Consider the following 15,845-nt stretch of genomic DNA (forward strand, 5'->3'; position numbering starts at 1 on the left):
TAAAGACAGTTGAATAGCTTGCATCCTGTGACACCCCAAATTAATAACGCTCCAGTAGCAAATAATAAAGTGGTAGAGATTGGCATTATTACTTTTTGGTACAGTACAAAATAGATTAAAATGAATCTGGCTTGTTTATCTACACAGCCTAGATCATTTCAGAATGCTGAAGATCTCTGCCTTGGCTCTAACATATGATGCCCTAGAGAGCTCTGTATAAAGCTTTAGCTCCTAAAACTGCTAAACTGCTAAAACTGTAGAACTGCTCCTAAAAGCAAGATTCAAAAATTTCTAGATTACGATTTTATGAATAAAATTAATTAACCAACAATTCATGACATTCTAAAAGCTTCATCTGACCATAATAATCCTTGTTTGCAGCCCAAACAGTATTTGGTAATTGCAAAATGATGGAGCAGTGTGGATATTTTTTGATTACAGTTCATTACATAAGATTACAAGGAAGAATTTGTCTTTGAATCTTAATGAAAACTTAATTGACACCACTATTCTAAAGTATTTCCAATGACTAAAATTCAGTCTGTGTTTTAATCAGTTTTATATTAAAAAGAGATTTTAACAAGATAATGATGTGAATATAATTTCATTGCATTATAAAACCTTTGGCTGGTTCCCATAAGTAATTACAACTCCAGCCATCTTGGAAATCTGACACAAATGCAATTCTAATTTTAATATTCTTGAAGATTACACAGTTTAAAGTTTATTTTATCTTTCTCTACTACCTTTAATCAAATATAAGCTTTTCCTTCCCTGCCGCATAAATAATCCAAAATTTATACTTCCAAGATAATTTCAGGAGGGATAAATGCCAGGCACCAGAATCCTGCCTGAGAACACAAGTTAAATTTAAGCAACAACACGGGTGACATTACAAAATGCAGTTACTTTTCTATGTAATATGTGCAACGATTCCTAAACACTGTGCTCTCAGATCTTTCACTCTATCCAGAGGTGTTCTCAGCTGAGGCTGCACACACAGAGAGCTCATTCAGATACAGAGCAGCCTTCACACAGGCTGGAGCTGCATCCAATAAGGTATTTCTACCATGAGTTCCCATTCATTTCAGAAGCCTTTCTCAACACTGTATTTAATAAAATAACAGACACATAATCTCTTGCGGAGATAACAGGGTGCATCACACAGCTACAGTGCTGCCCATCCTTCACACAACAGGTTGCCAGAATTGTTGAAGTGGCAATAGCCCATTTGAATTAAAATACCTGGAGGGAAGGACACAGGGCCACTCTCTTAAAAAATGCCGTGCGGTGGTGATTCAGCCTGCCCCACGACAGGCAACTACTGCTGCACTTTCAGCTGAACTCCTTCTGGCATCTATGAAAATTCTTGAATTTTCTGAATTAGGAGTAACTCACCAAATCGCTGAGCCAGTTGTCATTTAAAGGGTCCAGCTGGCTTGTATGTTAGAGGCACAGCCAGAAGTGCAGAATTCAGGCTCCCACCGAACAGCTAATTGCCAAACAAGGAAGCAAGAAATTAAGAACAGCAAGGCGGGGGGAACTGTGTTCAAACCCATCATAACTGTTGATACGATGATTAACACCACACAGGCACAATATCTTGGTCCAAGCTTCAAACAACATAACAGTGGATCCACAGCCCTGGTACAGGCTTATTTCTTACTACATGCTACAAGGAACACAAACTACACACCGATGGAATACGTTTTGCTCCATTTTGCTCATTACTTAAAATCTGCGATTTAGAAGACTGTTCTGAAAACTTCTCTCTGAAAAAGCTGGTTTAACCGAGTATGTAAAACATAAATAAAAAACCCTTGTATTTGTGCCAGTAAGAAAAAAATCAGAATAATAAAAAGATGCTAAAGTGGAAAAGATGCTATTTTACATAACTTCTAGACTCCATGACAGACAAGTTAAGCAACTCAATTATCCTATGTATGTTCAAATGCTTTCATAGGCTAATCAGACCAAACAGAAGCCAAGCTTACAGCACTCACTACAAGGTAGCACACATTTACGTGGAGTCAAGGCTGGGAAAACATACAGTTTATGTGACGCATAGACAATTTTTTTCCAGTGGTACATGGATGTATACACTAACGTATAAAATGGATAATAACTTCTAGAACCAAGCAATACAAGTGCAGGGAATGCAAATTTAAAATACATTTACGAGCAATCTATACATACATAAATACACATTTATGACCTAATGAATTTTCTGTTCTCTGCAGAATAGGCCACCCTATTAGAACACCCTAATTATGTTTGAACACCCTAATTATTAGAACACCTAATTAGAACACCACCTAATAGAACACCCAAGAACATCCCCTGCACTGAATAGCATGATGACAATCTTCTGTGTCTGTGACATCAAGAAGTATGGAGAAATGCATGTGTGCTCACAATAAATTAGCATAGCATATTAATTGCTCCCCCCCACCCCAAATATCAATTCCATGATAGCCTTGAGTATTCACTCACCAAGAATAACAGGAGTAAAATAGTGAAATACAGACACCACGTATTAAAAAAAAGTTTATTTTTTTAATTTAAAATATTTACAAATAGTTCTGCTTTGTTTATATACAGCCATAAACTAAATTTAAAACTCAAGTTTAAACCTTGGGATTTCAAGAACATGAATTTACTGATGTCAAAATTAGCTTCAAGTTACATGGCACACCTTCCCCTGGAACTCTCAGAAGGCATTTTACAGTAAGTTGAGCTGGTAACAGCTACCCATTTCCCAAAGAAGCAGTCCCACCTGCCCTGCGATCTTCCCCTTCAGAAGCTGTTTTGCCTTGAACTACATTATTCTTCTCTAACTCTTCACTGATCAAGTCAGTGAGCTAAACTAGTGAAAAAGAAAATCCCAGGAAGATCAAACAGGTATTAATTGACCTGGACATCATCCTCTGTTAAATAACATGTCCTTACCAACTTTTTGGAGAGGACAAGAAGAAACAGCCTGAAGTTGCACCGGGGGAGGTTTAGATTGAGTATTAGGAAAAGTTTCTTCACTGAAAGGGTTGTCAAGCACTGGCACAGGCTGCCCAGGGAAGTGGCTGAGTCACCGTCCCTGGCAGTACTTAAAAGACTTGTAGATGTGGCACTTAGGGACATGGTTTAGTGGTGGACTTGGCAGTGCTAGTCTAACAGTTGGACTTAAAGATCTCAAGGGTCTTTTCCACCCTAAATGATTCTACAATTCTATGATAAAACCTGATTTAAGAAAGCTGGACTGAAATGCTATATAAAAAACCCCACAATAATTTTCTTAAGTTTAGCTACTCAAACCAGGATGAGACCAGACGAACACCAAAAAATGGACACAAAAGGGACAGAAATTCGTCACCTGAAGCTGGTGATGAATAATGTGAATAACCTGGGCTGAAGAATGGAGTAAGACCACTTTTTTGCTTAGCAGCTAACCACAAGACCATCTTAACTGCATTATGAAAGTATACACTTAGAGGTTATAGAAGAAAAGACAGCAGTTTCTCCTGCTTACAACATATGACAACAAAATTTCACATTGGATACCATGGTTTATTTCCTATGCCTTTGACAGACTAACAGGAGACACCCTGAAAAGTAACTCTGCTTCTTATTGCCAGACCTTGATTTCTCCAGCCCAGTCACATGTTGCAAGGAGTGACGGCAAGACTGGGTGAAATATTGCACTCACACAAGCTTCTTTATGTGCAGACAAAGTGCGAATAATCCTAGCAGTATGATAGTTGTAGAAAAACACTTTGCCGTCTGAACTTCCTGTCACCAAAAGCGTTCCATCTGGAGAAAATTCACAGCCCACTGCATATCCTTCCACCTGTGAAAATCAATAACAGTGTAACTCCTGATGCTGATTAGATAAAGTTCATTGTGGTATACTTAAAATGAACACAGTACCAAAAATAAATAATTGTATCTTTAAATAAATATACACTAAGGACTTCTCCAGGTGTTTATTAAGACACAGCTATAACACAAACTTATTTAATCAAGTTATTAAATATTCATAAAGTCTTCTAATGACTATTTTCTTGAGGGTGTATATGATTCAAAATAGACTGGCACACAGGAAAGCAAACGAAGCCAATTAATATCTATCACTGATTTATAATCAAACACTATTAGCAGACACATTGAAAAGCACAGGTACTTGGCAATCTATCTTCCTTCTAGACGTGGATAATAAGTTCCCAGTGAAGAAGGATACCTTATGTCCTTCGTATCTTTTCTTTTTGTTGATTCGGTAAGGTCGCTGGGCAGAAAACAAAGCCATGTAGTTCCCATTCGTCTGAGCAACAAACACAGAATCTTTTGGGTGCAGAGTCAGACTTGGGCAAGTGTAACGCTCCTGGAAATAATTGTAAAGTGTTGTTTATGAAACTAAAGATTGGTGCAAATGATTCAGGTTATCTTTAGCACATTTGAAAGACCGTAGAAGGCAAGGTGTATGTAAGTCATCTCCCCAGTATACATTATACAGAGGTACTTAACTCATTACAATCCACTGAAAGTCTTACACCAAGGCAAATATTAAATCAAATCTCTACCCTGTTTTCCTAGAAACTGACCAAAATCCCATCTTCCTCTGAACATTATACTGCAGAACAGCTGCACAGAAGTAACTCCAACTTGGTGGTACTCAATCATCCTCTTCCAGCCCAGGGAAGACTGAAGTTTGATTGTGAAAGTGAATCCTCTTCTCCCATTATCCCTTCCTCCCTCCACAGCCATACTGTGCCTTCCATGCTACTTTGTACAGTTCTCATATCCTCCATCCTCTCAGTTCTGGCCACACTGACAGTAATAGAAATCACTCCATTTAAACAGACACTTTCCCCACCCCACTCTGATGAAAAACAGGAAGGAAAGAAGGGAGGGGAAAAAAAAAAAGATTATTATTAGCCTGCTAAGTCAGAAGCTCCTTATGACAGTGATTTCCCATGTAGACTGCTGCTGGCTGTAAGACCACAAATATCTGCAAAAATTAACAACACCTGGCCTTACTCAAATGTTCCTATTTAAGACTGAATTAAGATTGCTTTCAGAATTCTGCATGCTGACTGCATCAGAAATCAACTGCTCTTGCAAGGCTTCCACCAGGTCCAAACCTCTTCTAGTTGTAGCCTAACCTAAAGACATAGTGCTGAATTTTGATGTCATGAATAAAAATTAAGAGAGATTTGGCTGTAGGATGCATTTGCATGTGAAGGACACCTGGCTGACAGTGACCACTGGACACCATTGGTAGAGTGGGAAGAACATCAGACTGGTTTTGTTGTGTGGTTTGGGTGTGATGAACTGGGAAAGAAGTTCTGAGTATTGTAAAGTAATGGGCACAGAAACCCAGAAAAGGTTAGGCAGTGTGCCTTGTTAGGAGGTGCTCTGTGGTGGAGCACTGCATGCTTCTGGGGAGAAACTGGGTCTAACAGTAAGAAATCAGAAAGTACAATGCAATCTGCCAAAGCACTGTGCAGTTACACTGGGTGTACTGTAGTAATGGCTTATTTTAGAGCTCTTAACTATTAATTTGTTAATGCAGATCAAATCCTATTGGGATCTGTTTGGAGAGCTCACGAGTTCTCTCCCACCTTGAAGGGTTCAAAGGTGAAATTCAGAAAATTGAAGCAGAGTTTCCAAAATCACGACCAAGTTTTGTTTATTGAGAGTGCAGAAAAGGGAGGAAAAAAAGTCCATTTCAGAGATGCTGTAGTCATTTGGCAGGGGATAAGGGGGAAAAAAGTTGGTTTTACCCCTTAATACTGAACCTGACTGGTCTGCAACTCATATATTCATAGCTGCTTCTACTTTTTTTTTTTCTATTGCCTATCCAAGATGTTGATCGATTCAGCAGTAGACAAAGACATAACCATGGAAATTGACCTAATGGGATTGTTTCATGTTTATCAACTACATGTCCCTGTCCATAGAGAACTGTTCATTTCAGCCAAAAAGCATCTATATACAATCCAATCATATTATATTACATGGGATATTAGACTTGGGTTTTCAAAGAAGACCCAGGGAGTTGGAATTATCTATTAACTTCCTCGGTAATCTCCTTTGAAGCTGTCAGCCTTCCTAGACAATTTAGTCCATTAAATATCTTGCTTAGGTAGATTACTGAGAGAACTACTGCACCTGCACTGATAAAAGAAAATTTTGCCTCTGTGATTATGCTGTACTAGGTATCTATATGCATGTATCAGGTTGCTATTACTATGCGAATATTAAACTAAATTTGTCAACAGCCCTCATTGCAGCTGATGAAAAATGTATGAAAAATTGTGGGAAAAGAAACGTGGCACTATAGCAACTACTGCCATGCACCACTGGCAAGCCAGAATGACACTGGTGGCCTTGCCTAAATATAGCTTAGATGTCAGTGAATGAGCACAGACGTGTAAATATTTTTAACACAAGGAGACCTATCAGTCTTCAAGGTCATTTCTTAAGAATAAATATTTTTAGAATATAGAAACAAAGCAAGCCCTCAACTTACATTAAGAGCGTTTTATACATCACACAATGATCTTACAGAAAATCAAAAGCTGCCTTTTTTTTTTTTTTTTTTTTTTTTTTTACAACATTGACAGGCAAGAAATACTCAATCATGACCCAAACAAAACTAATTGTTAATCTTACATGAAAAATTTGATTGGAGATTTTCGCAGCACTTTGGAAGTCCCATGCAATAATGGTACGGTCAGCTGAGTCCCGGCTTACTGCATCTGTGCTTGTAAGAAACTCTTTTCCTTCAGGAAGAAAGAGTATATCCAACGTCTGTTGTACTGCAGCTTTGTACACTCTTAAAACCTAGTGGGTAAAGAGGTTTGTTATTTTTTGGCAGATTAGAAGAACATGATAACCTGTGTTTTCTCTTTTTTCATTAATAATTCTCTCCAATAAATTATATATTATTTTTAAATGCAAAAAAGTAACTGAATTTTAAATGCTGAAGTACTAGCATACTAAATAGCATGTTATTTTATGTAAAGAGTCCACAATAAAAGAAAGCATCAGTTTATACAATTTATATATACATAGACTTCTGTTATAAATATCCACGGAATTACAGTTACATCCAGAAAGAGATTTGGACAACACAATGTTGTGGAGCTGGGTGTACACAAACTCCCTTCTAATTTTATGAATTCTTCTAGAATTCCTAGAAGAGGAAAGGGGACCTTTGGCAGCAGGCTGGCCAACTTGGTGAAGTAGGTTTTAAACTGAAGGACTTGGCAGGCAGGGTTCAAAGTGGCCGCCCTATGTCATTGCAATCAGCTGGGGAATCAGCCAGGCCAACCAGAGCAGTGACAAATGTTCCTTAGTTGACTCCCAGGATGACAACCAGAAGACCAACCACCTCAAGTATACGTCCCAGCACCTTTGGTATACGTACAGGCAAACAAAGCAATATTTGGGTCACTTAAAGCTTTGGGTTAACAGAACCTGGTTCTTATGGGTGACTTCAACAACTCAGACATTTGTTGGAAGAACAACACAGCAGCTCATGTCATCCATCAAGTTCCTGGAATGCGTAGAGCACTGCTTCCTCATACAAATGTTAGATGTGCCAACCAGGAATGAGGCACTGCTGGACTTGCTACTCACAAACCCAGAAAACCTCCTCTGTAGTTTCTCGGTTAGTGATAGCCTCGGCTGCAGTGATGACAGTGTTGTGGAGTTTGGGATCCTGCTGAGCATGCTGAAGGTTAGTATGAAGACAAAGGTTTTACATTTTAGAAGAGTGAACTTCAGCTCGCTCAGGGCTCAGTTGGGAAGGATTCCATGGGAAACTTCCATAGAGGATAAAGGAGCTAGCGGGTGCTGGGAGTTTTTCAAGAACACTCTCCTGGAAGCACAAAAACAGTTCACCCCCTTTAAAGACAAGGGAAAGAGGCAGAGCAAGAGACCCCCTCAGCTTAACTGTGAGCTTCTGAGTCTGCTCAGAACGAAGAGAAGAGTACCAGAGGTGGAAAAGCAGACCTACAGGGAGAGAGAGCTACAAGGGCATTGCCAGAGCACGCAGAAACGCAGTCAGAAAACCAAAGCTCAGCTCGAATTGAAATTGGCCAGGGATGTCAAAAACTACAAGAAAGGGTTCTTCAGGTACAAAAATGACAAATGGAAACAGAAGGAAAATGTTGGCCCAGTGTTACAAAGGAAGGGTGAATTAGTCACCAAGAACGCTAAAAAGACAGAGGTTTTCAATACTTTCTTCACCTCTGCCTTTACCAGCTCTGCTGGGCCCCAAGCCTTGAGAACAGAAATCCAGGTTGGTGCAAACACACACACACTGTCAGTGAGGGAACACTTGGTATGTGAACTATTACAAGAGCTTGACCTGTGCAGATCAATGGGCCCTGAAAATATCCACCAGAGGATGTTAAGAGATCTGGCTGACATCATTGCAAGACTGCTCTCCATAATCTTTGAGAAGTCATGGAGATTGGGGGACATCCCAACAGACTGGAAGAAGGCTAGTGTCACCCCCATCTACAAGAAGGCCTTAAAAGAGGATCCAGGAAGTTATAGGCATGTTAGTCTTACTTCAGTACCTGGGAAAGTTATCAAACAATTTCTCCAGGGGCCTATCACAAGTCAAATGAAGCACATGATTGGGAAAAGCCACCATGAAATCACCAAGGGCAAATTGTGCTTGACAAACCTGATCACCTTCTGTGACAAAGTACCCTGCTCAGTTGAAGCAGGGTGAGCAGTGGACATGGTCTACCCGGATTTCACCAAGGCTTTCAATATCGTTTCCCACAGCCTCTTCCTAGAGAAACTGATGTGCTACGGTCAAGATAAGTGGTCTGCACAGCAGGTGGGGAACTGGCCAACAGGCTGCACCCAGAGGGTGGTGGTAAATAGCTCCTTCTCAAACTGGCAACCTGTCACAAGTAGGGTCCCCCAGGGATCAGTATTGGAACCAAGACTGTATTATATCTTCATACATTATATGGATGATGGGATAAACTGCACCCTGATGAAGTTTGCTGATGATACCAAACTAAGTGGGGAACTGGATGCTTTGGAAGGAAGAGTCACCCTGCAGAAAGACCTGGATAGACGGAAGAGTGGGCTAACAAGAAACTTATAAGGTTCAATAAGTGTAAGGTCTGGCACCTGGGAAAACATAATCCAGGAGTGCAGAACAGGCTGGGATCCACCTGGCTGGGGAGCAGCTCTGTGGAAAGAGACCTGGGGGTCCTGGCGGACAACAAGCTGACAGCATGCTGCTGCAGCAAAGCAAGCCAACAGGATGCTGGGCTGCGTCAACAAGGGCATCACCAGCAGAGATAAAGAAGTCATTACCCCACTCTACTCTGTGCCTCTCAGGCCATACCTGGAATTCTGTGTTCAGTTTCAGTCCCCACTATACAAAAAAAGACATGGGCAGGCTGGAGGGGGTCCAGAGAAGGGCCATAAAGACGATCAAATAGCTGGGTAGCCTGCCGTATGAAGAGGGGCTGAGAGAACTGGGTTTGTTCAGCCTTGAGAAAAGAAGGTTTAGGGGAGGACTTATCACCCTGTTCCAGTATACAAAGGGTGGCTACAAAGAAAATGGCAAGTCGCTTTTTACAAGGGGTTGGGGTCTTATAGAAAAGAGATGAGGGGTAATGGGTACAATTTACTCCTGGGGAGATTCCTATTGGACATGAGGAAAATTTTTCACAATGAGAACAACCAGTCATTAGAATAATCTCCCCAGGGAAGCTGTAGATTCCCCAACGTTGGACACAACATTCAGCTGGACAGGGTGCTGGGCCATCTGGTTTAGACCGTGCTTTTCCCATAGAGGTTTGGAACAGATGATTCTTGAGGTCCCCTTCCAACATGGTATTCTATGATTCTGTGATTGAACTTGGAACACTGGGGATCAGTCTGAGGATCTCTCCTTCCTCCTTCCAGGAAACATCAGAAGTGTAAGTTTTTGGTCTTTTTGTTCTCAAAATTTTCAGCTAGTTATAAAGCCAGAGAAAAGAAAGTGATTAGGTTAGTGGGGATTTGGGACTTACAGGTATGAAAAGGACACAGCAGGAAATGAATATGCTTGTTCATCATTCTGGACTTATGTATAAATCACTGTTTATGACTAGGAATGAGTAGACTTGGTGAATCTGCCAGTCCCATGCTGCTGAGTCATTGCCTAATTTGCAGTTGGTGAGACCCCACTGTCAGGACCATACAGCAAGGGTGCAAAGCTGGCATGCTCAGTTAGAAACTGCCTGTGGGGCCAACACGGACATGCTCAGCCAAAGGGTACACCATGCACCCTGCAGCAGATACCTCAATCCCATGAAAAACTCAGTCTGACACCTTCTCTTGAAAAAGGAAACCCAAGCAGAGCTTGCTCTTTTCAAGTGCTTCCAGAGAGGGAGGGATGAAAGTGACAGGAGTGCTGCTGTCAAACAGTTCAGTGCTTTAAGGACTCAGCCAGGATCCTGTCTTTGTCTACAGGGAATCAGTCCCACACCTCCCACCTCATCTGCCTACCAACTGTCCTGGCAAGAGGCAGTCTGTTGCTTCTGCTAAAGTAGTGGCCCTTTCTGTCACTCTGCTGAAAATGCAGGGCAGCAGGGAGAGTCATCAATACTTCAAAGCACATCTGGGCTCAGGAGTAAATAATATGGCTCATCCACTAGGTCCCATCATGTAATTAATACATATGAACATTCTCTACAGAAGTTTTTGATGTAAAAGGAAATAACAAAGTTCCCAAAATAAAAAAAAAAAAAAACCCACCAAAACCAAAAAAAACAACAACAAAACAAACAGAGTTCCCAAATCTAGATCCTCTTTCAGGGCTTATACCAAAGTGGGTTGGATCCATGCAGAAATAGGTCCTCAGCCACAGGATTCTGAATATTTTAACAGCCTCTGAGCTGGATCTTAAAAAAAGTAAGAGATTTTGAACTATTTAAGGAATCTATGAACACTTTGAATTTCTTTTCTTTCCACCTTCCTTCATGAAATTCTGCATCTATGTTGTCTACTTTAAATTTTGCAAATCAATACTTTCTTTTCTCTGATTTGCCTCCAGTGAAGAGAAACTTCAAGGCAAGTGGCCACATCAAAGCAATCCATCTCTCTGAATGTGGTGATCCTTAAAACTAGGACACTGGAAAACTCCTAGTTATTAATATATAAATATATCTCTCTTTTTTTCTTTCCAAGATAGCTAAAACGTAGCAGCCTGCACTTCGAACAGGGTGTTCAGACGTTAGTCCTCCTTTTAATGTCACCAGAAGAACCAAAAGCAGAGTGCTCCAAGTATTTTACTGAAACAGTTCCCAATTTTGTGAGGCATTTCAGTGCCTACCTTATACCCGTAACACAGCAGGTGACTACTGACTTCAGGGTCCAGACCTTTTACAGTTACTGTAAGCGCATATATTTTTTTTTAAATAATTTTCAGGTGTCACAGTGAAATATCCTGGATTATACCTCTGGTTTGTACTTGAACCAATAAAAGAAAAATAATTTCAAGCATCGAACACAACATGAGAACTTCTTGATTTCTTGCCTCAATCTCAAAAATCTATGACTGGAAATGTTCAGAACTAGCTGACCCTGCTCTAGGGTAGTGATATACTAGATTATCTCCCAAGATCCCTTCCAGCTTTGCTTTCTGTGATCCAGCATGTGGAAAGATGGCAGCAGCAGCTGCTCCAATTGCTTTCCACAGGCTCTGTGAAATGTACAGTTTAGAAACATGATGTTTGCATTCAGTGAAGTCCTCAGTCATGCAAGCACCCTACACTCCCTGTAATAACATCAACTAGATTTAAACCTGCAGAATCAAAAACCGGCACACTTTTCAGCAACCTGCCTGCATTTTGAAGATAGTGAATATAAAAACGTGTTACTTGCTCTCATCAGGATTTTCAGCCTAGGAACCCACATAATACACAAAGCAATTAAATTTGTAAAGCCAAAAGTGATATTTGCATGTTTATAGCCTCCACTTTCTCTACAGAGAAATCACCATGCATAGCTCTGTCTTCACAGCATTATAAAAGGAAGTCCATAGTTCATTAGTAAAGTAGAAATTCAAGCTATGTTGTAGGAGCAAAAATAAAAATAAAGCCCAAACTAAAAAAAATACCAAACAAAAAAACCCCAAAACACAACAACAAACCTACAAAATATAAAAGCTGCCTGGAATGAGAAATGGAAAACCATACAGAAACAGCTGTATATAGAAAAAGACAGCCGTAGGAACTGCATGAGAACTAAAATAAAAGTTAAATTGAGAGGAGGGGACATAAAAGGCGACTGAAGGAGGCAGCTACTTAGCAGCAGGCACTTCACAGAAGTGACAAGTCCCAGCCAGAGAGTCAGCAACATCAGAGCATGGAGCAGCACAAACACATAGAAGCAGGGACAGAGAGGCAGAAACAAAGGCCAGTTGGTGCTGGGAAATGAAGAACCACCATATAGAGCAATAAGTGATCATAAAGTCCCAAACAGTGAGTCACGATAGTGATTCTTTAACATTTTCTTATTTTAAAGATTAAAAACTGAGACATACTATTTGGGTCTTCATCTTCTAAAAAAACAAACAAACCCTTGTGACATGTATGTAGGTACAAGGGGTTAGGTTTAGATTTGGGACTTACTTTTAACAGGTTTTGGAGCAACAGACATCTCTCAGTAAGGAAAAAGAAGATATTGTGAAGCTGGTAATGTGCATATACTTTTAATTTATTAAATCCTGTTGGGCTCTTAATAAACTGCCACTGTCGATTTAAACATTTTCAGTGCTAATCATTAAATATATTTGCTTGTCTGTTATTTAATATCTAACAAAATTGCCTGTGTATCTTAGCTCTGCAACAGAAAACTTTTACAAAAATTAGTACAAAAGACCATCTTTTTCTATATGTTTCATACATACCTCAGAAAAAACATGCTGTTTAATCTTCAAACCACATAGTAAGAACTGACTCAGAGAACAATAAATTAACGCTTTGAATAGCAGTTGGGAACTTGATATACATAGTATTTAAATTCCCCTATAAAGAGAGCTTTCAAAAAATAACCAATTGCAACACCCTTGCTCAGAAAAGTACTCATAATTAAACCTGCTTTGTTCTACCTTAGACAATTAATTCATGACATGCCTGAGGAACCTGCCTGGGGAAAGCACCAGTTTCCCTGCCCTGCTGGCTTTAGTTTGTTAATAACAGCTTTTGCTCTTTTTCTATTTGCAGATTTATCACCCATAAGCACTAGAAAATCACAGTCCACTTCTTCAAGCTAGAGCATTTTCTGGACATAAAAGAAATAATTTCAAAGGAAGGACTAATAGGTTCTGGTGTCAACACAATCCAACATAATAATAAAGCTTCTTCACTGTGGCAAGAGTTCATGGCTGCAGGCATTTGACAAGAAAGGTAATTTAAGCAAATTAAATCAATTTCAAACAGGTTCTTATGGTTCTGGTGATTTGAAAAGCACGCTGTAATGCTGAATTCAAGGTACATATTTCAGATGGGTGTTCTATAATAATTCTCTGCATAAAGCACATGGCTGGTATTTTGTTTGTCAAGAAAAGCTCAAAGCCTCCACACAAGCAATTCAAAAGCTGCTGCTTGCTCCAGATCTATGATGGTCACCCATAACTTATGTGCACTGCACCTTTCTAAAATCCCCTCAAACTTTATGCAAGTGATCAGAAAGAAGTGTGCTTTTATATTGGCCTGAACATCAGGAGATGAGGTCTCAAAACAAATCTAACAGGCAGTCTGGATGGTCATGGAAAAAAGCCTTAATCAGTTTGTGCCATAGTTTCCAACCTGTAAAAATGGCCATATTTTTTCTTCCACTTCTTGTTCTAACTTTTTAGATCAAGTGCTTTGGCATGAAACTGCCTCTTCCTCATGGCATTTTGGGTAATTAATAGAATGGCGGACTGATCTAAGTTTCCTCTGTGAAACAGTACTACACCATTACTAGTAATAAAAAGAGCATTTTAACTTAAAAGGAAGCTTATTTTGGCACAATATACAAGCTTTTTCATCTACTGCACTACAAGCTATTTGTGTTTATCTATTCTAGGGAGTAAGGTGTTGAGGCAGATGACTATTATTTGCTTTTTAGCTTCGTGCACCCAACAAAAACACAACCATGTGACAAATCCAATTTATGTCTCTAATCTCCATCTGAAAACTTTAATGGCAATTTTAATCAAAACACATGGCAATATCATAGACAAGAAGATCAAGCATGCTACAGTCTTCTGTTCTTCTAAAGTCTTTTGACATGACTGCTGTATTTCTCTTTATGTAATGGAAAAAGATTGTTTTGCTTTTCTGTTTAAGTTTTTTTTCTGTTTGTTCCGTTTTCAGACACAGCTCAAGATTATCAAGGGGTCTTGAGAATAATTAAAAGGAAAGGGAGACTGATTAAAATGAAGAAGTGGTTGAGCTTAATCTGGTATTGATCTATAAGACTTTAGGTATGAACAATGTACACTGTTTTTTTTAAAGTCACTTTCCAATTGCTTGAGAAGGCACAAGAATCTTGTGATGGAAAGTATCAACCAGTTATTAGGAAAAAAAATACATTTTCCCATCAGATTTTGTATGTAAAATTATTTCCCCATCTCAAATAGGATAAGTGAAATCTGTATATAGGAAACAGACAATCAACATCTGAGATACAGATTGTCTTTTCTTTGAGGAGCAATAATCAAGGACTTTTCAGTACAGAAATGAGACAACCAAAGGGAATATGAAAGAATTAGAGATAAAATCTGAGAGGTATGGAGAAGGTGAACAGTTTCTTTCACTATAAGAATTTAGACTCCAAGCTAACAGAAGGCAGCTTCAAAACACACAGAACAAGATGCTGTGTTGCACAATACAGATATAATTTGAATTCCTTGCTACAGGCCATTGCAAAGGAAAAAAAAATATCAAGAACAACCAATTCCACAGCATGAAAACTTAAAGAGAGCCATGAAAGACAAAGATGCTATCTGTGGTGCAGGAAGTCCCTAAACTGTAATGTCAAAAGACCTAGGTAACCATTGCTGGCAATCGTGCTGAAGAAGTTTGCTGTGCTTTCATATTCTTGTTTTTCAAAAGCATACTGGCTGCTGCTGGGGGTGTAAAATTTGTCTAGAAATGGGCTGAAACCAGAACAGCTATACTCTGACAGCTTCTCACTCAAACACTCCAGAAGGAGGCATGTTTTGTTCCTGGCCCATTTCACTCTCTCCAGGAGCAGTTGCTCCAGGAGAGATTGTTTGCACAGACAGGTCTATGATTCTCATCTGCAATACCACTGTATGAGGTTTCCAAATAAACACAGTAGGACTGCTCATGTATGTGATACAGCCACAGAAAATGTGCCTTCACACTCAGAAAAAGGACCCCTGAACGTTAGCATTTAAAAAAAAAACACGCCATTACACAAGTAAAAATGTACCCCCACCGTATTTCTTTAAAATTTTGTTCATAGATTCAGGAAGGATTTCTCTGACTGTGAAAAGAATAACTTTAGTTTTCTGTAGGACTGAATAAATCATCTTATTTTAATTACATTGTTCTTCCTAACACCACCAGTACATGACAATGTATTGGCTGTTTCTATAGAAACCAGAAGTGCAAGTAGCTCCACCAATTTCTACAGCCTTTTTTCATATTTATATGCTATCCAGAGACAAATTCATTAGGTCTCCTAAATACATGCTACTTAAAATGACTGCATCTCATCCGAAAGAAACTGCAATAGAATGTTTCCAAGGAAACAAATGCACTGCACTTACACTCTAAATTTATTAATTTTTTTAAACTGTGCTTTAATGA

General features: G+C 39.4%; 1 protein-coding gene across 1 annotated transcript in view; it reads right to left on the minus strand.

Annotated features, from left to right (window-relative positions):
• Positions 1-3,059: 3,059 nt before the first annotated feature.
• WDR25 (WD repeat domain 25) overlaps positions 3,060-15,845 on the minus strand; it is a 64,488-nt gene continuing 51,702 nt past the window's right edge. The window contains exons 5-7 of the mRNA XM_037395405.1: positions 6,667-6,837; positions 4,232-4,372; positions 3,060-3,841 (exon numbers count right to left, since the gene is read on the minus strand). Coding sequence (XP_037251302.1) covers positions 3,620-3,841; positions 4,232-4,372; positions 6,667-6,837 — 534 coding nt within the window. The 3' untranslated portion in view covers positions 3,060-3,619. The remainder of the gene's footprint in view (positions 3,842-4,231; positions 4,373-6,666; positions 6,838-15,845) is intronic.

Source organism: Falco rusticolus, chromosome 7 (assembly GCF_015220075.1).
Source record: "Falco rusticolus isolate bFalRus1 chromosome 7, bFalRus1.pri, whole genome shotgun sequence".
Classification (NCBI taxonomy): Eukaryota; Metazoa; Chordata; class Aves; order Falconiformes; family Falconidae; genus Falco; species Falco rusticolus.